Below are 27,581 nucleotides of genomic sequence, written 5' to 3'. Positions count from 1 at the left end.
TTAGTATCACCGCCAACTTATCTATATGCCATATGAAACTGCTTCCGCTGTTTCCAGGGCCATTATGTGTACATATTTAGGCTATAAAATTACATTCCGAAATGCTGGTGATGATACAAGTGAAAAAAGTTTATTATCCCTGTGTGGTAGGAGACTAGGAGAGGATAAAAATTTTGTACCAATGCTTTGTGTTCTTTGGCAACTTTGATGAAATGCCATTTGAAGACAACATACTGGTTTTACAAAAAATAGACCACAGATACTCTAACACATCACAGAAGTCTTTCAGTGTGCTATCCAAATTATATTCAGTGCTTGGTGTAAGAATGAAAGGCTTGGTACAACAGTTAAACATGCATTTATTATCTAAACTGCAGGGAAATGCTTTCATGGGTTTCTATGAGTTGCCTTATGTTACCTCCGTTTTCTCTTATGACCACTGAAATTTTGAGAAAGAAAATGCAGCTGTATATAAATTAGGACACATCTTCATTCATGTTTCCCTTTGTGTGTGTGTGTGTGTGTGTGTGTGTGTGTGTGTGTGGTCCACAAAGCGGCATGTGCATATTGTCCTAGTGCTGGGATTTTGAATAAAGAGGTAATTTTAAAATCCATATCTATCTACCTATGTATATGACTATGTATATGTATCTATTTTGTGTATATGTATGTATATATGTCTCCCTGCATATGTATATATATCATATACTGTATATGTGCATGTAGCCTATAAGTATGCACGTCTGTATACAAACCTATATCTTTATACAGCGTAACTGTCGTGTACATACAGTATGTCTATGGCTACATGTGCGTGAATATACAGTATACAGTACATATAAACAGATATATGCGTTTATGTATGTGAGTATGAGCCTCCCTCTGCATACGTATGTCCATATGTGTGCATCAATGTACCACTTTGCTCATCCCAAAACTTGTAGTGATAATAATTGTACCATGTATGTCATTGCATGTTTTTGTTCATTATTGTACTTGTAATGGTAATTACTTCTCTACCTTCTATGCTTTAAGATATCAATGTAACTTTTTGCTCTCATGCACCCTTCCCTGTTTGACCTTCAGCGACAATGTTCCCCAGACTGTTGGGGCTTGTACTGAATGGTAAATAAAGAACCTAAATAAATAAAAATGCAGTGGGGAGGGTGAATGACAGTGGAGGGGGTGAAGGATATCAGGAGGGCACTGGGCAGATGTTTTGGCAACGCCCCTCAAACCAAGAAGTGAAGGACAACGGAGGAGTGAATGACTGGAGGGGGTGAAGGCTAGTAAAGGAGGTGAAGGGTGAAGGATAGTAAAGCAAATGAAGGATGAAGGATAGGAAAGGGGTGAAGGGTGAAGGATAGTAAAGGGGGTGATGAAGGATAGTAAAGGGGGTGAAGGATGAAGGATAGTAAAGGGGTGAAGGGTGAAGGATAGTAAAGGAGGTGAAGGATGAAGGATAGTAAAGGGGGTGAAGGATGAAAGATAGTAAAGGGAGTGAAGGACAGTGACGGGGTGAAAGACACTGGAGGTGGTGCGACGAAGCACCGAATCGGTGATCATTTACCGAATGGGCACCGAATCGGAACTTTTAATACGATTTTTTTTTTTTCCACCATTTTGGTTCGTACACACCTAATTATCTGAAATCCAGTCAAAAAAAAAAAAAAAAAAAAAAAAGAGCTTGATTTAGCTATTAATAAAATATCAGGATTCAGAGCAAAAAACCTGCTAAAGTTAGATCGCCAACAAGCCTGGACAGACATTTGTTTTGCATAAATATTGATTTACGGTACAAATAAATGTACTTGCGCGTTAAAGCAATATTTATACAAACTACTTCCGGTGCAAATAAATGTATTTGCGTGTTAAATCAATATTTATGCAAGTTACTTACGGTGCAAATAATGCATTTGAGTGTTAAATCAATATTCATACAAACTACTTACGGTGCAAACAAATGTATTTGCGTGTTAAATCAATATTCATACAAACTACTTACGGTGCAAATAAATTCATTTGCGTGTTAAATCAATATTTATACAAACTACATGTATGTCAAAGCGAGTTGTCGAGCTAAAGACAAAACACTTCCGCTAACTTTTGGTGGCTTTGAATCCAGATTTTTTATTAAGTTAAATTGAGCAAAAAATTTTTTGACCGGATATCAGATTATTAGGTGTGTATGAACCTATATGATGAAAAAAAAATAACAATATTTTTCAATTAAAAGTACCGATTCGGCAAATGACCGTCGATTTCGTATTTTGTCGCACCCCACTGCAGGAGGTGAAGCATAGTGGAGGGGGTGACGCACGGTGGAGGGGGTGAAACACAGGGTGAAGCACAGTGGTTAGCCTCGATTACGTTAGCAATGATTTAAAAAAAAAAATCGAAGCCAATCTATCGCCAATTTTCATGTAGTACTTGTGTGTAAAAAGATTGCATGGCCAGGTAAGTGGGGAGGTAGGAAGATAAAATAGGTAGGTAGGTAATTAGGTAAGTAGGTAGGTAGGTAGATAGGTAAGTAGGCAGGTAGGTAAGTAGGCAGGTAGGTAAGCATATAGGTAGATATATATGTATGGAGGTAGGTAAGCTTTTTTTCTTATCCAAGGAAGAAGAAATCAAAGGCCAAGAGCCCCAAATTGTTCCCTCCAAGAAAAAACAAACAAATTACAAAGCCAAATTCAAGATCCGTTCATTTCGAGATGCCTGGACACATTGCGTTTGAAAGACTGGAAATCATAAGAAGTAGGAAATACAGACAGAGGGAGACAGTTCCAGAGCTGATTTGTTTAATACATAAGGGACTGGGAGTAACGATTAACTACTGCATTAGAGAGTTGGGCAGAGAAGGGATGAGTCTGTTGCTAGAAAGGTGCTACGCGCCCGCCGTCGTAGTTGAGGGATGCAAGCAGACAGTTCAGAGGAGCAGTGACCACTGAAGTAGTTATGGAAAAGAAATAAAGATGCAACAGAGCGGCGAGGTGACATAGGTTGGAGGGAACCAGTAAGAGGAAGAGAGTTAACGAGACGGAAAGCATTTGAATCCACCTTGTTGAGAAGAGCTGTATGTGGCGAGCCTCCCGACATGTGTTGTACTCTACAGAGGGACGATAGATAGGTACGAAAGTAAAGTAAGGAGCGTAGGATCTTAGTTACGTTATTCATAGAGTTTGTTGCCCCTCTCTCAGCTTACCTCACCTATAGGAAAGAAAATTGCACAGTACCTTAAATGAAGACATGGCAGGAGTAACACAAGCACATCCACCCTCTTCTCTTTCACGGTAGCAACTATTTTTATTTCTTGTTTCTCAGATGTGTCAGATGGTATCCACAGCGCCCCATAACACCTAACTGGCAACTCATACCTACGAGCAAAGAAAACGTCAGTAGTACGGAGTAACAATAATGATATGCTAATTATGAAAAAAATAGCAAGCAAACCACTGAATAAAGGTTATAGGGAAATAAATTACTGTTGCTGATGTTGTGGTCCAAGGCTCATCAACACATACTCTTTATGAAACTTTTTAACTGACAATCAGTGGAAAGAATCGGCATTATCTTGTGCTTGAAAAAATGCCAGGATCTCACAAGGCGCTGATGATGGTAATATAAAGAAATGAAGAATACTCGAGGGTGAGTGAAGGCGTCTCGCTGAGGGCGGGAAAAGTACCACCAGACGTGTGGGTACTGAAGAATGACCCAGGGTTGTAACATCCTCCCAAAGGGATTCCTGGCATCTTCCGCACCGGCATGACTGATGCGCCCTAATGGAGATCCCTTCCCACTGCTTTTCTTCCCCAGGACATCATGGGAATTCGTGAACTGATGACCAGATTATCCATGGGTGGTAGCTCAGTGGAGCGCACTTCCTTGGTGCCATCCTTCCCCAGCGTAAAAGAAGCAGCAGGTGTCAGTATAGAAATTCCTAGCATAGGGACACCAACTATACTCCCACTGGGGAAAGGCGCCAAGAACCACTGGGGGAAAGGGGGGAGGGGGGAATCAACATTCGTGGTGGTGGAGATGCCAGAGATCCCCTCCTGTATATGAGTGAGTGGGGGAGGGGCAACCTTCTTACATTTTCCCAGCTTCAAACTGTGGCATCCTACCTCATTTCAGTGATATTGTCCCTAGGGAAGTGTCCTCTACACGGCTGGTGCCATATGTAATTCATAGAGCCTTTCCCATCACCAGCGTGGATAATGCCCCAAGCAACAGCATGTCCGAAACTAGACTAAAACATTTTCATCCATTCACGCTTATTCCCTCGGTTTTTAGACTCGCCTAGTGCTATCTTATGTGTTTCGAGTACGGGTCAGTTTGCTCGTGTGGGCGTGGATGTGGCAGTAGGAGTAAGAAACGAGGAAACGTTACAAATTACACACTGATAACGCTGACTAAACCGTCCCCTCAACAAACGAGTAAGCACCTGGCGGAGTGGCTGAGGAACAGTATATATGGGCAACCCTACATATCAAAGCAAATTCAATTCTTGGTCGACGGAAAACTAGTATTCTATATTCTCCATATGTCTCCAATCCATATTTGTCCCATCATGAGCACAGGAATCTGTGACTACGTGACTAGGCCACTAAGTCCCGACGTTTAAGGCGAAAGTGACCAGCCTCACTTTACCTGAGTATTAAGCTATTATGTCAGCAATAAAGCCCAACCACCCTGCAAACGTAGAACTCTATTGGTTCTTTCCGACTGGAGCGTCTTAACCTACTAGACCACCAGGCGTCATTTGGTTACATGGTTACCACCCAACATAGTAAGCTGTTCGCTAAGTCAGAGGAAACCATCTGACTTGCCGCTCAGTATAGAGCCACATGAAGCACTACATCAAGTGAGTGAATGGTGGATACCCCCATTTGGCTATTTGGCGTAATAAAATCGTCTAGCGGAAACAAAAATAAAATTACAAACTTTTTTTAACGTCCCGAAAGAACAGCACTATACTCTTTTTACCTTAACCTGGCCTAGATTTTCGTCCCTTTACAGTTCATTTCAAGTAACCGAGTAGTAGAAAAAAGCACTGTTACGGCTCCACATCCTTTAGATATCACCCAATCATGGCTAGGATCGCATTCTGTTGTTAATCTATTGTTATAACTCAGAACTCAAGACGGAGAGATGGCAATTTTAGGCCAGATTGGAATGGAAAGAGTATAAACAATTCCCCTCGTACATTTCTCTGACTGCCTAGGCATGAAACTGCAGCTGGTGGACGAGTACGAGTGGAAAGGTACTCGATATTCTCGCGAGTTTTACCTTCACGATTATATACACATGTCGCCTCTATTCCTGGTGCTGGAGAGGGACGCCTTCATGTGGTGGCACTGTTATAACCTGGGGGTCAACTTTGTGGTTATACAAAGGTGTCTCTTTTACTTCCCTGTCCCCCGAAACAGGGATGGTGAACTGCAGAAGAGGAACTTAAGCCTGCAGTTGACCGAGTTCACATTCAGATGAGCCTGGGGATGTAAGAACAACAACAACTTCTACTACTACTACTGTTATCACTGACTTTTTTTCGTACTTATTTAATTTGGAATACACTGTAATTTGACTCTAGAATTTTTTGTACCTGTATGAGTCAAGGCAGACGTATATACAGGCAACTTAATATACAAATGAAGCATGTGAAAGATTATAAATGTGTGTGTGTGTGTGTGTGTGTGTGTGTGTGTGTGTGTGTGTGTGTGTGTGTGTGTGTGTAAAAAGGGAATACACACAGATGTTACGTCGTCGTTGGCCAGGTGGTTGGTGCGGCCAAGGTATGTCTAACCAGATGGAAGCGAGGCAAGGAAAGAAAAAGAAAAAAAGCTGGAAAACAACCACTCCCAAAGCCAAGACAATAAAGACAACACATCGCCTCCTCAGCTGTACATTGATCTTATTGCGTTACGATTCTTAGGACCAGATTTCAGGGGTAACTACGATTTTGCAGGAAGGCCAAGGAGGGTTGAGAATCTTTCCATATCTTCCATTCTCTCGGCAAAATTAATCTTACGAGAGGAAAAAGAGGGATGAGATACATTGATTGGCTGTTATGACACGACTTTTTCATAATTCTGATTTTGACATGGCGTGATGTGTACGTGTGATATGTTGCCAAATATTTATGACCTGCAGTTCCTATCAGCCGACAGATAAGTTTGAAAGGTTAGAGGTTAGAGAGAGAGAGAGAGAGAGAGAGAGAGAGAGAGGGGGGGGGGCGAATTTACCCATAACATGAAAATCTGGTGAATATAATAGGTAAATAACAACGCCAGATGATTCAATACCAACATAGACGCTCTCAATGACAAAAAAATTAAAAATAAATATAGAAATAAAAATATAAATTGACCGCGTTATTAATTTCAACTGAGAAATTATTGTTCGAACTGAAGTGGTTAGATTTATCCTTCTTTATCACATTCATGACATGAGTGTGTTCTTAAGTTCAATAATATCATCTTGAGTTAGTGAGAGTCGCACAGAAGACAGCATCTAAGTTAAGTGTTAACCTTGCCTGATGCACAGCTCAAAGATTATTATTATTATTAGTAGTAGTAGTAATAGTAGTAGTAGTAGTAGTAGTAGTAGCAGTAGCAGCAGCAGCAGCAGCAGCAGCAGTGTCGTGGGTCTACCGTTTTTCGCTTCTGTTTCCTTGCAATGACGTATCAATTCAGCTTCCTCCTTGCTATCATCAAAAACTACTCTTCAGTTTTAGGAAGACTATTAAAGCACCTGATATTGGGCTGCTATGGAAAAAGTCCCTCCTGGACTTAATACTGAATGGATTTACTAGTGTTTAAATAAAAGCGTCATCGGATTGAAGGGGTAAGGGTAGGGAGTGGAATTAAGGGGAAGGAGTGGCAGTATGGGCAGGGAGTGGAATTAAGGTGAAGGAGTGGAATTAAGGTGAAGGAATGGAATTTAGGGAATATACCTCCCTCGCATTCCCCGAGATATAAAACTGACTATTCTGAGACATTTATAAATTCCCTCCATGACCTTCCTCCTTCAAACTCCCACAATACACACACTCCTACTCCCACGCGCATAAGCACACACTGACACACACACACTCACACATAGTCTCTCTCTCTCTCTCTCTCTCTCCAGGAAAGGCGGGCTGTGCGAAGGTGGGGTTAATCATCAACCAATAAGCCAGTATCCTCCCCACCTCCACCTGCCAGCACATGTCCCGGATAGAGCCCGTTCATAGCATGTGGCAGAGTCAAACACCCCTGACCTTTTCGCAGAGTTACGGTCTCAATCAGATTCGTGCTGGTAATGTGCAGTCACAGGCATCAGTCAGCGGTTCCAAGCATCGAGACTCCATTCATCTTCATTATGACGCTTTAATCCACTGAGTTCGGGGTTGTCTTCTTCGTTTTATCCTTGCTGCCTCCTGAATATTTTACTCAGCTTTGGAGAGGCTTTAAAAGATAGACGGGTTAGACACATCCATATTAAGCACCTTCTAAGAGACAGATTTTTTGCAAGTTGAGTAAAACCGACTGGTAGCACAGAGAGTACATTAAAAGAACGACTCCGGGATCCATGAGGTTACTTATGACATTACAGGTAGATTATGACAGTATCGACTGAGTCAAGAGACTTCGGGTTGACCTTACTACTGTACAACCCACAAATGCTACGTTTTGTCTCTTCCAACATCTTGACATCTTTAATGGCACATAATCAGCCTGGTCTGAATCTAGCGACAACGTATATTACTATGGAAAGTTATTCTAAATGGATATTAAACATCAATCCAAAATATGTTCTTGTCGCTCACTAAAGAACCAACACTTCATATTTCACACGTTACGAGAATTGGTTACTTTCATGGTGTCTAGGTAGTTATTTCCTCTGTGCATGAAGGGTGGGTCATTATCACCCTCAGTCCTTAACTAGTTCGCTGGAGTGCATTTTACCATCAGGGAGGACAAACATACCCCTCTACGCTGGCTTATGACAACTCAGGAGAAAATTACCGATTTTGCATCAGCTCAAACCCAGGTCCCGGGAATAAGCCACTTTACCATGGACTATAGAGGTGCCTAAGGACAGTTCTCCAAATAGCCCCAAATTGTTAGCAGCAGAAAACAGTAATCCATAGCGTAATTAATCTATGATGCATCTTCGTGAATTAGTAAACTGCAAATAAAAAGGCCAAACACATAAATTTCCTACAGTCATGGAAGAGGCATAATTTGTAAAGGTTAAAGGGGACCAGTTATATGAATGGCAGCAATAATTACGACGACAGTAAAGCAAATGAACGGGAAAGAGAGGGTAGGAAAATGAAGAGAGTATTCAGGAAGTAGAGAGTGTACCGAGAGAAAATTAGCGAAACACACATTAGTATGGTGCAGGGAAAAAAATATATATTAAAGGAGAGAGAGGAACTGATGGACATGTTTAGATATGTGGAAGGATGAGGAAAGACCTAAATAATGAGTGAAAAATTGAAGGAATAGAGAAGCAGGAAGCCAAAAATACCCTAACAGGAAAAAAAAAAAAAAGGTTACAGCGACCTTTAAACAATGAAGCAAGAGAGAGAGAGAGAGAGAGAGAGAGTTGCATATAATATGAAGATCGGCTAGGTTCTGGAATAAGCCATTTCGATTTTTCTCTTCACAGCAGACTGTAAAGACTTATCAGCAATCTATGTAACCTACGTGACTAAAGATGAGAGAGAGAGAGAGAGAGAGAGAGAGAGAGAGAGAGAGAGACGCGATGCCTGTGGAGCGTCAGTTGGGGAGAAGGCACCGTAGAGTTAGCACCGCAGTCTGCATTCTCCCTTCGTTCAGATATTTGCAGTATCCCACGTTTGAACAGACAAACTGACAGTCCACTCAATAACTCGGAAGCTCACCGCGGCTGTGCACGGTAGTCTGGTTCGTGGCGAGAACTAGAAGCCACTGAATTAAGAAGAAGCAACAAGGGAAAGCTGGCGAGCGGCGTTGTGTTGCGAGTCGGATTTACCTGCTTCACCTGCCTAGTCCCCTCCCTGTACACCTGCCTTATCCCTGCCCCCACCACCAGCCTGGACAGCTTCCCTCCTCAGCCTCCACACACGCCACATGTCTGCAGTTACATCCTCGCCATCTGCCTTACTTCTATAGACGTTTTTGTTTACCTCCTGATCTTGATGCTGGAACAAGAGGTAGTCCTACAGCCACCAGGACCACTGTGATCCTTTATTGCAGCATAGGGCGCAACTTAAGTTAGGGCGCTCCTGAGCAGTCAAGCCTTTCCTTCCACCTAATAATCCGTGCCGCTGACAGCAGCCGGTCACCTCTGCCATTCACAGTAACTGGTCACCATTGCCACCATCAGCAAGTAGTCACTTGTGTCACCCACAACAGCTCGTCACCGGTGCCATTCACGGCAAATAGTCACTGTGCAATTCAGAGCATCTAATCGCCTGTGCCATCAACAGCAACTTGTCGATCGTGCCATTTACAGCAACTGGGGACCCGCATTGTCCCGTCACAGTTAAAACTTGTACCCTCCTCCTTCTAAAATCCGTCCACCTTAACCTCTTGCAGCACCTAGACAGGTGTGTCACTTCCAGGAAGTGATCGCTATCACCAGCACCACCACCCTCACCTCCATCACCACCAGGCGAACCCCCGTGTGTTTGAGGTCACGCCACAACCGCCCACCGGCTCACTGCTCGTGCACGTGCCGGCAGCCGCCCACCTGTTGAACTTGGAGAGACGGCGGCAGCGGTGGAGGTGGAGCCAGCCCGCTGCTGCCCCCCGCTGCCAGGCATGTGTGGCCCGCGAACTGCCCTGCCATCCCTCACACCTGCCAGGTATTGTCACCTTTGTGTTAAGTTTGGCAATTTATTGACAAAAGTGTATCACTAACTAATTAAGCATGTATATTCTGAGCAATGTATACAACTTCTTGTCCAGTAATGTATTTTGTTTTTTGTCTTAAAAATTTGCGGGACCAACTAATAGCCTTTCCATCACAGAATGTTTGCAAATACCAGTATCTTTGTTTCCACACCGTTACTGAACCCACAATGACGAATTCTGACCAAAAAGCCAAAGAAATGGTTTTCGCATGTTTTCGGGTGTCGCGATTTCCGACAATTTCGCACTGTCGCGTCGCGTGTGATCGCCAAAATCTTAACTTAGTATTTTTATGACACTTCCTGGACTTACTCCGACCTAATGCAAAAAGAATTAGGTCGATATCTATGACCATTCCCGTGAAAGAAACGAACAAACGAAGAGACAACCGCATACGCAGCTTGTCTTTATATACTGTATATATATATATATATATATATATATATATATATATATATATATGTGTGTGTGTGTGTGTGTGTGTGTGTGTGTGTATAATGTTCATAATTTAGTACTTTTCATGGATAGATGAGTCCTTATTTTATGCTTACATACATGTAGAACATATGCACATACACATGCACGCACGCACATACATAAATATACATATACATACGTGTGGTTACACTTACATATACGGGTATTTATATAATAATGATCTCCTAAACATGTATATCATAATACTTCCAAAGCACTACAAAGAAGTGCACCAAATCAATATTATTTTTATTTGGCTTCATAATCACAATGCACCCATATATATAGCTAAGATAGAAAGCAGATAGACAGGCAGACAAATAGATGGACGGACAATCAGATATACATAGACAGACAATATAGATAGACAGATAGCTAGACCATCAGATGTTATCACAGAGGCAGATAGACAAATAGATATAACAACCTTCTTATATACCTCCTCATGTAACTACACATAGCTCTACAAATGAACTTATTAAAACTGAAAAGCAAAATTAGTAATACATACACCCACAGTATACTTGTGCATTACTTGTGTTCTGGTACTATAGACGTTAAGAGATGTTAATGCCTGAACGGGTTACTAAACAGCATTAAAAGTTAACTGTCACTTCAATAGTCAGTTATATATAAGAAAAAATATGTGAATACCTTTACATAACTTTTGACAATGGCCTTTTTCAAGTAACGAATTTTGAATGGAAGAATAAACATCGTGAAACTGTGGCAACAATCATTCGATACAAAATAGTTTAACAGGGCATGCCTTTCGTCTTTTTTTTTTTTTATTTACCTCCCATATGCAATGTCTTGGTTGAGGTGGTGTTCAGGTCCACCTCCCTGTTGCTACTTGTAAATCACGCAGTATCAAACACAGTCTTCCAAATGATATCCGAGTATAATCTGGTATATAATTATCGCTGCTATGTACTTTATGGAAGGCTAGTGAAGGGTTCAGTGATCTATAGGTCACATATTTAGTGGTATTTTTAGGTTTATCTGGAATAAAACTGTTATTCTTCAATGGGTTCGATGTATCATCAAAGTCCATTGCTTTACCCTGACACTCCTCACACCTACCCTGCCTTGCCACCTCCCACACCTACCCCGCCCTGTCACCCCTCATACCTGCCCTGCCTCCCTTTACAACTTCCCTGTCGCCCCTTACACCAGCCGAGTCACTCCTTACACCAGCCCAGTCGCCTGCTACACCTGCCTTTCCACTCCTTACACCTGCCCTGCCATCTCTCAGACCTGTCCTGTCACCCTTTACACCTGCCCTGTCATCCTTTTCTCCAACCCTTCCACCCCTTATACCTTACACCTGCACTACCACCCCTTAAACCCGTCCTGCCACTACTTATAACTGCGCTGCCACCCCTCACACTTGCCAGCAGGGGCTGATTCGAGTATGGGCTGAGGGAGATAATGTACTCCCCCCGCTGATCCTTATTTAGCATGAAAAAAATAAATAAATAATAATAATAATAATAATAATAACAAGGGTGTGCATCATTACCCGAGTATTTATGGATAAATTTACCAGAATACAAACGGAATGTATGACTGCTATGGAATTTCTCAAAAACTCTTGCCAGGAAAGGAACATTCTCATCTCCGTCCACCTCTGTTGTGCCATCTCGTTCAGGCCTACATAGCCTACACGGTCATACATACATACATACATAAAAATAAACATAAATGCATTCATACATACATACATATTCATACATAAATACATTCATACAAACCGTATATACAATTCACGCATAATTTACTGTTCACAGTTACAATATACGCACCTGCACATACATCCAATGTATGCATACATACATGCACAATATACGCATATAATTCGCTGATCGCTATCACAATATACATACACTTGCATTCAGTCCACACACACGCTCAAATACATTTTTACATACTGCATAACTACGTACACACGCACACACGAAGATTTTTATCTCTGACATTTTGAAGAGAGAGAGAGAGAGAGAGAGAGAGAGAGACTGATTCATATAATTTTCAGACTAGACTGCTGTACCATTTGAACAGGAATGGAGGTGAGAATTAAAATAAACGCTGGTATTATGAAGCACAGAAGATCCGGGTAGAAATACTGATGCTATGCACGACCTGGAAAAGTTGCGTAAATATCTTTTTGCAAATAGTTTGAATTCTATTTTGATTGTTTATGAGAGAGAGAGAGAGAGAGAGAGACAGACAGACAGACAGACAGACAGACAAACGGTTAAACAGACAGAAACAGAGAATGCTTAGACAGTCTGTGTCGCTTTTCGTTTGGAAACTCCTTTTAACCCATCATACATGGTTTTACGAGTTGCAATGGTATGATGGTATAAATCTTTAACCCCTTACGTAAGAAGTCGTCTTTTTCGTTCTCTCTCTCTCTCTCTCTCTCTCTCTCTCTCTCTCTGTTAATATATATATATATATATATATATATATATATATATATATATATATATATATATATATATATATATATATATATATCCCCTTACGTAAGAAGTCGTCTTTTTCGTTCTCTCTCTCTCTCTCTCTCTCTCTCTCTCTCTGTTAATATATATATATATATATATATATATATATATATATATATATATATATATATATATATATATATATATATATATATATATATATATATATATGTGTGTGTGTGTGTGTGTGTGTGTTCCTTTGACGTCGTGGCACACTTTTCTTACCGACTGGCTTCTCTGGTGTGATTGTGGGCAGTGAGGCAAGTGCGTTTTCAGGAACGCACTTATTTCTTTGAAGTCATGGCGCACTTCTCCACACTGACCCTCCTTCTGTGTCTGTGGATGATAGAGTGAGAGGGGTGTGTGAGAGTGAAAAGTGTGCGAGAAAGTGAAGGTGTGCGAGTGAGAAGAGCTATGAAGCGAAAAGAGTGTGATGGAGTGAGGCGACTGTGAGAGTGAGAATGGTGCGAATGTGAGCAGGGTTATAGAGTGAGAAGAGTGTGAGAGAGTGAAAAGAGGATGAGAATCGTTCAAAAGCGTGAGAAGAACATGAAAGAGCAGAAGACTGTGAGAGAGTGAGAAGACGGTGAGAGAGTGAAAAAAGTGTGAGAATGAGAAGAGTCTGTGAGAGTGAGAAGAGGATAAGGGTAGAGTAAGGTAGGGCGGTAAAGTGTGAACGGGATGGAAGGAAGTAGAAAAGGGTAAAGGGTATTTTTCGAAATAAATGTAGACATAACCAGGATGGATAATGTGTGCAAGTACTAAACCAATTCACGAGTTCTTTGAAATAGAAAATAGAACGATGGGAGTGAACCGCGGAATCACCGAACGCAAATAAAATACGGAAGATAAGATATGGAAACTAGAAAGATGGTGGAGATGAACAATTACGCATAAAAAGCTCAGATGGGTAGACGGTAGAAAGTTGGAGGCTACTGTGTGGTGATGATGAGAAGAGAAGATGAGGGTGAGAAGTTAAAAAAGCTGGAGGGTTTGGTGGTAGGGATGAGAAAGTGACGAGATAGGAATAACAGAAGGGAAGGACTGGGGAAAGGGTGTATTGTTGTTAGCTGGGAGATGGAGAGGGAGTAATGGCAGTGAGCAGTGAGTGTAAGCTGGGGGGGAAAGAGGAAGGAGTGTAAGAAGACTGGGAGAGAGGCAGAATGAATGGGAAGATAATGGAGCTGGGAAAGAGGGAGGGAAGAGGTGGAGGGAGGTACAGGAAGGTGAAATGGATAGCAGGGCGTAAGGATAGTGGTAAAAGATAGGGATGAGGAAGAGGGTGGGGACGGTAAGAGGAAAGCATGATAAGGGAGAGTGCGATGGGGGGTATAAGTTAGGCTGTATAGGTTGACGGGAGAGAGGAAGGGAGAGAGGAGTTACTGGTGTAGAGGTCAACGGGAAGGAAGAAAGTTGGCTGAGGGAGGGTGGGAAGAAAGGAAGAAGTGGGAGGGGAGTGATGGGTGATAGAAGAGTGTAGGAAGGAATTTGGATAATAAGAAGAGTACATAGGAGTATATGGAATAAATATAACAGGAGGGCTATTGGCCTCTAACAAGGTTATCTGCTTGGACGAAACAAAATGCACTAAATACCTTACCAACTTGCGTGAGAAGAGAGTAGAAAGGAAGAAGGCTCTCTTTCTACCTGCCAAACCCTTCTGAATAACAGCCGCCTCCCCCCCCCAAAAAAAAAACAGTAATTGTTGAGCAAGAAGCATAAGTGATAGGGAAGGAGGGGGGGGGGGATGATGAAAGGAGTGCGGGATGGCAAAGGAAGAATGGGGAGGAAGAGGAAAGTTGTGAGGTGAGGGGTATTAGGTGGAAAAGGGAAACGGGAAAGATGTTGCGGAGAAAGGGCAGGTGGGGAAGAAAGGTAGGTGTGGGGGTAGTGCAGGACAGCAGGGGAGGATGGAGAGGAGTGTAGGGTGCCAGAGAGAGTGGGGAGGAAAGCAGGGCGGCAGGGAAGGTGAGGAGGAATGTAGATTGGCCGGAGAGGGTAAGGAGTGTAAGATGGCAGGGGAGGGTGAGGAGCTTAGAGTGGCAGGGGAGGGTGAGGCGAAGTGCAGGGTGGCAGGGGAGGGCGGGTAGGAGTGCAAGATGCAGGGGTGATGGGGTAGTGTAGGGTGCAGGAGAGGTGGGAGTACAGGGTAGCAGGAGAGGGTGTAAAGGAGTGCAGGGTGGCAGTGGAGGTTGGAGACGTGTGTAGGGTGGCACGGGAGAGTGGAGAGGAGTGTAGGGTGGCAGGGGAGGGTGGAGAAGGGTGTAGGGTGGCAGGGTAGGGAGGGGGGGATTGTATGGGAGGGGAAGGTGGAGATGGGAGGGTGGAGAGGGGGTAGGGTGGCGACTAAGGGTGATGCACCAGGAAGGGACGCCCACGGGGACTGGGCAAGGTTGGTCTCATGGCGGTGGTGTCACTGAGGGCACACACACACACACACACACACACACACACACACACACACACACACACACACACACACACACACACACACACACACACACACACACACACACACACACACACAACAAAGGAAACAAATGCAGAAACTAACACTGACAAAGAAGACTAGTAAAACAAACAGGTAAAAGGAAAAAGTAGTTACAGACAGAAACCCAGACTGACAGACAGACAGACAGACATAGATAAACAAATAGATAATCAGCTATACACAGTGGTGGGCTCTTGATTCGTGCTTCTGGGTTATGCCTGGTGGGTCGGTACTCGAGGGTGCCGGTATCCAGTGGTGCGTACTTTCTCACGTTTTACTATTCTCAGTAGAGTAACTTGGCACCGACTTTTGAACGTCAAGGGGCATTTTTATCTTAATGAACGCAGAAACTATTGCGTATTTTTACTATAATCCAGCCATAAATTATTACTCTTCACTGTGGAACTCGACTGTAGCTCACACTGGTAGAAGGGGTATATGAGTGGGGTTAGAATCCACGGAGACAGTAAAGGTGTACCGTCGTGATAATACACAAGAAGATGAAAGATAAGTCATTACAGGCCACGGGGAAATGGTGTATCGGAAGAAGCCAAATATATTACAGGATGCAGGAATCAGCTAACAAACGTGATCAAAATATTTAGGCTAGCTCTATCTATATAACCATCAGAGCAACAACATATCATTACGGCAAGTGACTGTTCATTATGATACCCACAAAAATGTCATCAGTGTAATAATTTCTAACTGTAACATACGCAAAATATTTCCATAAAATCATAGACAACAATAGGAGGTACATGTGTTAACCTAACTTGACTCCTAGACAGAAGAATGGTTAAATATCGAACTGAATATAAGTTTCATATAGTTATAGACTGTCTTCGTACCCCAAAATTTCCTCCATTCCTAAACAGAAGAAAGGTTAAGCTTCAAACTGAATATAAGTTTCATAGAGTTATAGCCTATCTTCATACCCTCAAATTTCCTCAGCTTTGACTGTGAATTACATAAAACTAAGATATGGCACGGTCACCCCTCTGGCCCAAGACTTCTCATGTATCAGTCTGGGCACCTCATTATATAACCATTCCATTCAAACACACAATTTTATCTTTTTCTCAGTTGACTTCCTTATTCCACATCTTCCATGAGTCGCTGGGTGATTTTTCCAACCCACCCTACACAACCCACACACATTACTCTGGTCACTTCATCACAATCATGACACACCAGTCTCACACCCATACATTAATGTGGGCAAAAACACATCTTCATGCAGTCCTCGTGCAGCCTCCAAACTCAGTCTTGTAATAAAATCAGCAAGAGCAAATGGCCAACTTCATATCAATTCCCTGAAATACTAATTAAAAAAAAAAAGCCTATAATGTAATAATATGAACACTACATAAATAAACACAGCAGCATATGTGACCGAACGTGACTGAAATGAGAGACTAATTACACTGATTGGTAACATCAGACTGTAATATTAAAAAATGTTATATACCTCCAGGCAGGCTCTACACAAGTGTCCTTGCCATTTTACTGGAATACCTACAAAACGGGAAGAGTTAACTGATGAACTTAATCGAGTAACTTCTAAAGTTAACGTAGCTAATTATTTTGACAAAAACGAATTGACTCCCTCGGTTGGAAAGTTTACCGAATTAATTTACCCTAATTTAAAAGTTAATCACCGAGCCCTGGTATGTACGTATGGATGTAGGTAGGTAGGTAGGTAGGTAGGTAAGCAGGCAGACAGGCAGGTATGCAGGTAGGCATGAGGGCAGGTTGGCTGGCAGTTAGGTAATATAACAGACAGATGCACAAGCAATTACTGATAGAATGAAAGAGAGAGAAAAAAAAAAGATAGACGGACAGGTGGGCAGAGAGAAGACAGGTGGACTGACGTACAGACTGAACGTAGGCAAGCTGATAACTTATAGACACAAACGTTGATAGAGAGATGTAGATATGAGGGTAGGTGTTTAGTTTTAGATAAGAAGGGTCGACAGACAGAGTGGTATAGTTACAAGAGCTTTCAGACAGATAAATGTAGATAAAAATGGTTACTAGACGGATTCGAAAGGTGAGTAGGTAAACAGATAGATACACATACGAGGACAGATAGAAAGACATATCTAGATACCAAGGTGAATAAAAAAAATAAAGATACGAGAGCAGGTAAACTGACGAGGGTAGGTATGCAGACAGCCAAAGATACGAGGGTAGATAGATGGAAAGATAGGTTACGTGACTATAAAAAGAGAGGTATGTAGGTGGCGAGGCGGTGCGGTGGATGTGTAGGTTGGTATGAGAGAGGGGGAAAGTGGGAGTCTGAGTGCACAGGTGGTTTTGTAAGAGAGAAAAAGAGAGAGAGAGAGAGAGAGAGAGAATAATGTCAATCAGCTAACAGATGAAAGACATTACTAAAACGGGAAACGGAGAGAGAGAGAGAGAGAGAGACAGAGACAGAGACAGAGAGAGAGAGAGTAGACAGACAGACAGACAGACAGAATAATGTCCATCAGCTAACAAATGAAAGACATTAATAAAACGGGAAACGGAAAGAGAGAGAGAGAGAGAGAGAGAGAGAGAGAGAGAGAGAGAGAGAGAGAGAGAGAGAATAATGTCCATCAGTTAAAAAATGAAAAACATTACTAAAACGGGAAAAGGAGAGAGAGAGAGAGAGAGAGAGAGAGAGAGAGAGAGAGCGGTGTAGCGTGGTGGGGTGGATGCTGGTAACTATGGCAACATCTAAGGCTAGGCTGCAGATGTCACACGCCCAGATTTACCTAACATACATCCAGTGCAGGTGAACTGAGGCTTGGAGGGGGGGTAGGGGCTTGGAGGGGAAGGGAGGATGAGCTAGGAGGGGCTAGGAGAGGAGGGGAGGGTGGGGGAGGAGAAGAGGGGGGAAAAAGAGAGGAGAGGAGAGGGGGACGTGGAGAGGGATGGGAAGAGAGGAGAGAGATGAGGAACCATGAAGAGGATGGAATAGAAATAGATCAGGAGAGGAAGGGGATGGAGTGAGGGGAAGGAGGGAGCGTGGAGGGAAGGGAGACGGGTGAGAAAGAAGTAAACAGGGAGAGAAAGAAGGGAAACTAGTCGGGAGGAGGGAGTAGAAGAAGGAGGAAAGGCGAGGGTGACTGGCGTGAGGGGATGAGGGCAGCGCAGAGGGCAGGGAAAGAAAAGAGGATTTAGAAGAGGAGAGGCATGGGGGGACTGGAGCAAGGGATAGAGGGGAAGTGGGGAAAGAAGAAAGGGGAAAAGGGAAGCTAAAATAAGGGGAAGAGTGAAAGGGAAAAGGCACCAGAAGGGAAGAGGAAATGGAGCTGGTAGGGAAGGGAAAGAAGAGAAAATGAAGGATGGGGGATGGTGTGAGGCGAGGAGGGAAAGATTATAGGAGAAGGGGAAGGGAGTGATAGGAAAAGAAAACATAGAGGGACGTAAATGTGTAGAGGAGAAACCAGAAGGTGAGGGGAAGAAAGTGGTCGAGAAGTGAAGGGTTGGAGTGGGGTAACAGAGGCAGGTAAAGATGGGAAGTGGAGTGAGGGAATGAAAGGAACGTAGATGAAAGGATAAGAGAACAGGAGGAACTAAAAGGTGAGGGGATGAGGACGAGAGGAAACTAGTAAGAGAAGGAAAGAGTGGAAACAAAGTGCAGATGGACGAAAGAGGAAGAGAAACTCGGAAAAGATGGAGGAGTCAGGCGTGTATGAGAAGAGAAATGGAAAAAAGTGTTTGGGAGCGAAGGAAACAAGAGGGTAATCTGATGGAAGGGAAGAAAAAAGAAGAGAAGAGGTGAGGTTAGGAGAGAGAGGATATGGAAGCGTAGGAGGGATCAAGAAAGAGGAGGATGAACAAGAAGAGAAATGAAATAAGAGAAATGGGGAACTACAAGACTGTAAAGAGAGGAGAAAAGAGGGTGGTAGAGCGAGGAAAAGTGGGAAGGGAAGAGAAGGAGAGGAAGGAGCAGAAGAGAAGAGAGGGAGTGTAGAGTGACGAGAGGAGATGGTTTTAGAACAGGAAATAAAAAAGAGGAAAAACGAATAAAAGAGAAAAGGAAGTGAAGAAGGAAGGGAAAGGTAAGGGAGAGTGCAAAGGGAGAGAGATACAGGGAAGGGAGAGTGTGGAAGGAGAAGAAAAGGAAGTGGCAATATAGAGGGAGGGAAAAGGAAAGAGACAATGTAGAGACAGGTAAAAGGTAAGAATGATTGCACACTGGGTTGGAAAGGAAAGGGAGAATAAAGAGGGAGAGGAGAGAGAGGAGGAAAAGTAGAGGGAGGGAAAGGAACTTGAAAGTGCAAAGGTAGGGAAAGGGAAGAGAGAAGGGAAAGGGAGGAGGGAGGAAAAAAGGAAGAGGGATAGGACGAGGAAGATGAAGGGCAAGGATGGGTAAAAGGAAACGTAGAGGGAGGTGAAAAGGGGGGTTAAGGGAAGGGGGAAAGAGAAGGGGGAGTGTAGATGGAAGGAAATGGAAGGAGGAGTGGAAAGGGAGGGGACACTAAAGCGAGAGGAATGACGCTGTAACTGGGGCAAAAGGAGAGAAAAATTGCAGAGGTTTGGAAAGCGAGGGTATAGTGGGGTGAGAGAGAGAGAGAGAGAGAGAGAGAGAGAGAGAGAGAGAGTAGGGAAATAAGGAAAAACTGTAATGCAAAGGGAAAATGAAAGGGAGAGCAAAGGGAAGCAGGAAACAGAAGAGACTACAGAGATATAGTCAGGGAAAAGCAAGTACGGAAGGGGGCAACAGAGGAAAAATTTAACACTCGGCCCTCTATGACTGACACTCAGCGGAATGAAACAGTCTGGCGTTAAATGGAGAACACTATAGTTATTCAGATAATGAGAGGTTTACTGGAACAATCGGGAAGTTACTGCGTGCAACCCGTGTCAAAATCCACCTCACTCCACAACCCGTATGTCTGACAGTTTGACCTCTAGATGACTCATATACAGTAGGCAACCCTTGGGAGCAGAATCGGACAAATGTGGGTTCACCAACAGGCAGCATCACAGTGTTTAAATATCCTGTCAGTAACTGGCATATTTCTGACGTAAAAAAAAAAAATCAGTTTGAACACAATTGCTGTATGATATTGATTTACGCAATTCACAGGTTTATGGATAAAACTGATCGGTGTAGGCAGCCTAGGTATATAGGTATATAGATAGATAGACTTTTGGAGGATTAATAGAAATGGATCACTAATAATATCACGCTGTATCGAAACAGACACAGAAAATATCTTACAAAAACTATATGTAATGAAAACCCAGGGTCATTTGGAGGTCCTTATTTATCTATCTATCTATTGCCAGACGCCTCAATCCCGTTTGGGGTGGCCACAAACAAATCGCCTCCAAGTCGCCCTGTCCCCCTCCATTTCACTGCCCTGCTCCCAACTCACACCCCCCTCTCTCATATACCTCTCCACCCCATCCCTCCATCTCATCCTCGGCCTCCCCCTCCCTCTTCCCCCCTCCACCTCACTCACATACACTCTCTTCGTAAGTCTTTCACCCTCCATCCTCTCCACATGGCCAAACCACCTCAGTGTGTTCCTCATAACGCTTCCTATCACATCCACATCCACACCACAACGCTCCTTTATATCCTCATTCGTCAGCCTGTCTCTCCACGTGACTCCACAGGCTCCTCTTAAATAACTCATTTCCACTGCTCTCACTCTTGACTTGTGTCCTTCCAACAATGTCCAAGCTTCACTTCCGTACGTTAGAGTTGGTATCACAATACTGTCATGTAGTAACTTTTTCACTTCCATGCTCACTTCCCTGTTTCTTATCACTGCTTTCATTTATCTGTATACCAAATTAAATCATGCTGAAATGGAATTCCAATTCGACAGTTGTAGATGAAGAATCGCATTAATATACGATTCTGAAATACAGATTTTACTGGGATGCCTGCTCTTACCCTCGCCCAAAATAACAAATATTAAAGTTACAACGACATACAAATTTGTTCCTGTATTCTGGTGATGGAGGGTTTGTCCAGATACACTTATGTCAGCTGCATTATATATTTATGATTGTGGCTACGTTACTAACTCTTAGCTGAATAAATTGTTTGATGTTAGCTGGAATGGAATACTAGAGTAGTCCCAACAATGAATTAGTAGGGGGAAAAAAAGAAGGAAAAAGAACGAAAAAGGAACAGGAGGGGGGAAGGATGGAGGGAGGTGTAGTGAGAAATGCAAGGAGAGGTAGAGGCACATGGGAGTAATAAAGAGGTTTGATGGAATGGGAAACCAAAAAAATGATAGAGTGAAAAACGATAGAGATATTAAGGGAGAACATGGACGACAAGAAGTTGCATTCGTTGTCAGCAAAGGAGGAAATGAAATGCAGGATGAATATTTAAAAATTAAATTCGGAAAGTTACAGTGAGGAAGAGAATGTGTTGGTGAAACGTAAAACAAAGTTTGTTTATATACATGTATTTATAGATACATAGACAGATGGATAGATACATAGACAGATAGATATACAGTATATATATATATACATATCCAGAGAGAGAGAGAGAGAGAAAGGAAAAGACAGAATGGAAGTATAAGGTTAGATGGAATGCTAAAGGAAGAGAAAGGAAGGAAGGAAAGATGGATGTGCAAAGCAAAATGAAAGGAAGAAACTAGGGGAAGATGAGAGAGAAAAGCATGATGAAAGGAAAGGGTCAGAGAGGAGAGGAAGGTGCGATAGGGGTGAGTGATCAATTAACAGAAAAAGAAGAAGAAGGCACAGATTAATGCAAGTTAATTGCACGAGGGTCATAAGGCAAACGTCCAATGCTTTGCTAAGGCTCAATCTTCCCATAGAATATGATCCTCAATGGTCAGTGTTTTTTCCAGGTCCCCAACTGCACTGCCGGGTGAACAGGGAGAAAGGGGAAACGAACTTTGTCCAATAATCTGACCGTTCCAAGAAAAAGAAAAAACACAATAAAAAAAAAATGTGAATGCAGGAAAGAGACAGAAGAGTTAATGAGGGTGGGTGGGGTGAAGATAGGAAAGAGGTGTTGTCAGTATGGAGGAACTCCATACTCTTTTTACTCCATCTTGACTCAAAACTGCCATCACTCCATCTTGAAAGCTAAATTATAGGAAGCGACTAGCATTAAAATATGGTGCTAGTCACAAAGAAGTGCTATGGAAAAAAAATCTATGCTAACAACTTTTTTTTTTAATAACAGAACGGAGGAAGGAAAAACAAATGAATAAAAAAAATAATCCATACACCAGATTACTGGTGTCCTCTGTTCATAAAATATCTGTAACAGTTAGACCTGAACAGCTGTGGGTTGAAGTTTGGAGGGAAACAACTCTGGGGAAGCGAGTTCCAGAGAGATGCAGTTCGGGGAATGAAAGAATTCTGATAGCCAGAAGTTCTGCAATATGGCTGAGTGACATTCCAGTCATGAGCGCTGCCAGATGCCCGTGTAGCACGAGGGAAGGCATGGAGAGGTGGCACCATGGACGTAACTTCGTCTGAGCATTTGCCATAAAAATATCTGTAAAATAATGCAAGGGAAGCAACATTCCTTCTTACTTGCAGGAGAGGTAGTCTATTTGTAATGGCAGGGTTGTTAATCATTCTAACAGCTTTGTTCTTAATTTTGTCTAGTTGTTTTAATGCAACCTCTCCACATCCATTCCACAAGGGTGAGCAATATTCAAGCTGAGAGCGCACATGACTCTTATAAATTATAGCTTGCCAGATATCATTTACACTGCTGGATAAGGTTGAAGCTGAAGTGGCCAAAACACTCTCACAGAAAGTATCACTTTAGACCAAATTCTGAATATCAACTAATGAACACCCTACGGTTGAGTCCGTAATGTCTCGTTAACAGCGTTTGTCAGGGTTCGGAGCTTTGTTATGTACATAATGTACATTCATCCATCCATACATACATATAAATATGTGAAAATTCAACATAAATAATATAGCTGATGAATTTCCATGTAAAATTTGGCCTAGCTTCGTGACTGAAGAATTCTATTGGTCAGTATTTTAGAGGAATCATAGGAAAGGTTTGTTCAAGGATAGTCAATTCCGTTCATTTACGGACATCGAATTTCATAACCATATTTTTGTAACGTTTAGCTAAAATTTATCCAGCCGTTCAGGAATTTAACAGTGAAGAGTTTACAATAGATATGCTGAATCTCCCCGCAAAACGGCAACTTAATTTTTGTTCTGTTCATGAAATCATTGATTAACATCATCTACCAACACCGTAGCCAAGATTATATTTTCTTTCTATAAAATTTAGTGAATCGCTTACTTGCATGTGAAGTAAGAGGATAATGTTATCACGCTTACAATAATTGCTTGACAAATAACACTGGCATTACAGTACCTGAGTGACTCGGCTCCGGCATTCGCGATCTTCAGAAATGTATAACTGTCCAAACCGGCAAAGTATTTGCATGCTTTTACCGGTGAAATACATGCTTATCTAAGTAAAGGTACAGAGAGAAACAACAATCAGTCTCGGGCACAGCGACAGCTCTCACAGATCAAGGCATAATCACTTACATTTTTCTAGACGAAATGCTTTTTAACTTACCCAGCCACAATATTCAGGGAGCAGAGTACTGTATACGTATCGTGCCGCCTAATATCTGAAGCTTTCTGGAAAATTTCTAGATCTGTCATATTCATGAAGGATCTTAAGTATGGCAACTTTCCGGATGTGCTTTGGGTATAATTAAAATCTTTTACTTGTCCTAGTGCCAGGGGGTTGTCGCTTCCCTTTCAGGCTCACTGTGGGGGTGGGGGTTACCGGCATGTGACAAGGCGAGACAACATTTATCTGGTCATGGTAGCGGAAAACTGCCTAGCTCTTATGTGAAGAGTCCCGGGTTCAATTTCCGGCGCAATCTTGACAATATGTTAGTACGTCTTAAGTATGACGTACACAATATGATATCTCCATACACTATCAGTTTACCTCTTTATTATCAACAACAATTTTGTGTTGTCGTATTTCTCATTCTATTTTTCAGTGTATTTCGGTGGTAGAGTGTTTGGTATCTATGTGAGTGAATATGAAATTATGTGCATACATTTTTATGCATAATTTAGGCTTCAGAAAATTTTATGACCACAGTTGTGGTGTGATGCGACACCGTAAAGCAAAACTGTTTGCCTCTTCTATATAACTAAATGGATTAGTTTAAACTTGTTTCTGTATTCTTTCCCTTTAAACTTTAGTCATTTGATTAAGTCTTGAGCAGGGACATATTACTGTGTTTCATGGGAATCACCTGGGACAACACTGCTTCATGGAAGTACTGAGCTAAAATATGATGTTAATAAAACTGAGAGCACAATTTTCTTACTGGAATCTTCTCAGAATGTTCTTGAGGGGAAAAGAGGAAGAGGATAACAGGAGAGAGAAAGTGAGAGAAAGAGGAAGAGACGAGGGACAAAGAAAGACAGACAAGGGGGAGAAAGGAAATGCAGGGAAACTGCCTGAAAGGGAAAATGATGAGTATGAGGAAAAGAGAATGAGAGGGGAAAGACAGGAAAAGGGGAAGGGGAGTGATGGGAAACAAGGGTAGTAAAAGAACGGTGAAAAAGGAAAATTAGTGGAATAATGAACGATAGAGGAGAGTGTGAGACAGAAGGGAGAAGCAAGAATGGAGTGGGGAAATGATGCTAGAAAAAAAATATGAAGAGAGAATAGTGCTTATGGTGATACGTGTGTGTGTGTGTGTGTGTGTGTGTGTGTGTGTGTGTGTGTGTGTGTGTGTGTGTGTGTGTGTGTGTGTGTGTGTGTGTGTGTGTGTGTGTGTGTGTGTGTGTGTGTGTGTGTGTGTGTGTGTGTGTGTGTGTGTGTGTGTGTGTGTGTGTGTGTGTGTGTGTGTGTGTGTGTGTGTGTGTGTGAGGTCATCACGCACAGTATATACTTGCTTCCCATACAGTAAAATTTCCACTTAACTTCTCCCCTGATCCCTCCCCTCTGTCTATCATCTAGTACCCTCGTCAGACCTGTGGGAGAGAGCCGTCTTCTTTACCATCTTTATCTTACTCTCTTGATCTAGTCTCCACCCTAGTTAGGAACTACCTAGAATAAGCCAATCAGCCTAGTGTAGTTATATTCTTTTAATCTCTGATGCTCACCCTCTCTCGTCTTCCCTTCTAATCGTTCTTCCACGCAAACGAAGACTCTGCTATAGAAGTGTCAACAGACAAGTGTAAGATTGGCTTCGTGCAATGATCTTTATTACTGTCATGAATGGACAAATAAAAAAAAAAAAAAAAAGATAACTGCAGATGGCCAGTTGGCACGTAGGACGCGGGCTGGTCTACGAGTATAACATAATAATAGCAGGTAAAATCTCACAGACATTTCAGCGTAAAGATATATCTAAAAAACAGGTGCTGTCACTGAACTAGATACAAATACTCTCAATCTTTCCCCTCCCTCCAAATTTAATATCCTTTTTCTGAGTACCTGCAGTCACTGACTTAAATACAAACACTATCAAACTCTCCTCCCACTCCAAACTTAATTTCTTAGTTTTGACTAATTGCCTAAAACTTAAATAATGGGAAATAGTTGAAAATTAATCTAAATCATGCAGTATTTGCGAGATTTTTCATTTATGTTGACCCTTTTACAGTTTTAACTATAATTACGTTAAAAAGCTAAGTTAATTAACTGAACTGACCCAACCCATGTTTGGTGTGGTGTGTGTGTGAGGAGGGGGGAGGGGCGATATCAGAGTGAGGGGTGCTGTGAGGTTAGGTGAGGAGAGACAGGAAACGTGTGGTGTGGTGTGGTGAGGTGTGATGTGATGATGTTTGGTGGGGAGGGGAATGATGTCAGAGCGAGAGGTGAGGGTAAATTGAGATGAGGTGAGGAATAACATGAAGAGTGTGGTGTGGTGTGGTGTGGTGTGGTGAGATGTGGTGTAGTGTGGTGCGGTGTGATGTAGTGTATTATAGTGTGGTGCTGTGTCGTGTAGTGTGATGCTGTGTGGTGTATTGTAGTGTGGTGTCGTGTGGTGCATTATAATATGATGCTGTTTGGTGTATAGTAGTGTGGTGTTGTGTGGTGCTGTGTGGTGTGGTGTGGTGTGGTGTGGTACTGTGTGGTGTATAGTTGAGTGGTACAGTGTGGTGTATTGTAGTGTGGTGCTGTGTGGTGTTGTAATTTAGTGTGGTGTAGTGTTGTGTGGTGTGGTGAGGTGTGGTGTAGTGTGGTATGGTGTGGTGTATTGCAGTTGTATGGTGTGGTTTTTTGTATTATAGTGTGGCGTGGTGTGGTGTGGTGTGGTGTATTGTAATGTGGTGTGGTGTGGTGTACTGTAGTGTGGAGCTGGGTGGTGTATGTAGTGTGGTGCTGTGTGGTGGATTATAGTATGGTGTAATGCTTTGTAGTGTGGTGTGACGTCAGAGCGAGAGGTGAGGTGAGGTGAGGTGAGGTGAGGCGGCCACGTCAAGACTACCCACGGTGCTGGCTTGCCATGGCGACGAGCCCCCCTCACCCCCCACCTCCAGTATCTCCCTCCTTCCCCCTCTCCCCTCCCCATCACCAATCCCCTCACCTTCGCTGTCCCCCTTCTTCTCTCTCTAGTCTTCCTCATCCTTTTTTATTTCCTACCTCAGTCCCTCTCCCTCCTGTCCAGTTCCCCATCAGTTCCTCTTACCCTCCTTCCTCCCATTTAGTCCCTTTCATCCCTCCCCAGTCCCCTCTCCCACCTCCAGTCACCCTTACTCTTTTCCATCCCCTCCTCAAGTCAATCCTCTCTTCTTCAGTAACCCTGTAAGTCCCCTCCCATATCCATTCCACTCCTCAGCCTCCCTCTCACTTCAGCATGAGCTCCACTTTCCACTGCCCTTTCATCCACCCCATTCTCCCCACCAGTTCCTCACTGAGCCTCCTTTCCAGTCCCCATTCAGCCACCTCCACTCTCCAGTCCACCTCAGTCCCCTCCTAGCACACCAACAGCCCCTCTTTGTCCTGTACCATTATTGCCTCATCTGTGATTAGGTCAGGAAAACTTACCGTCCCCTCGCAGACCCCACCACCACATACTCGTACCTAAACCATTCTCTCACCACAAACCCAGTAACCAGCTCCCACCAGCCTTTTACTAGCACAAGCAGCCCATACAAGCCCCTTTCCTTACTCCTACCACCACCACCACATTCCTTACCATCCCTTCGCAACATCCAACAGATCTTCACAACCCACACTAGTAGAACAATCACCCACAATCC

General features: G+C 42.8%; 1 protein-coding gene across 1 annotated transcript in view; it reads left to right on the top strand.

The window, feature by feature from the left end:
* Positions 1-3,819: 3,819 nt before the first annotated feature.
* LOC145409267 (serine/threonine-protein kinase SBK1-like) overlaps positions 3,820-27,581 on the top strand; it is a 36,159-nt gene continuing 12,397 nt past the window's right edge. Inside the window, exons 1-2 of the mRNA XM_080279748.1 lie at positions 3,820-3,925; positions 9,593-9,835. Coding sequence (XP_080135874.1) covers positions 3,820-3,925; positions 9,593-9,835 — 349 coding nt within the window. The remainder of the gene's footprint in view (positions 3,926-9,592; positions 9,836-27,581) is intronic.

Source organism: Coenobita brevimanus, chromosome 80 (assembly GCF_032717465.1).
Source record: "Coenobita brevimanus isolate Jiangsu-jjx chromosome 80, ASM3271746v2, whole genome shotgun sequence".
Taxonomy (NCBI): Eukaryota; Metazoa; Arthropoda; class Malacostraca; order Decapoda; family Coenobitidae; genus Coenobita; species Coenobita brevimanus.
This window is presented reverse-complemented; position numbering and strand designations above follow the sequence as displayed.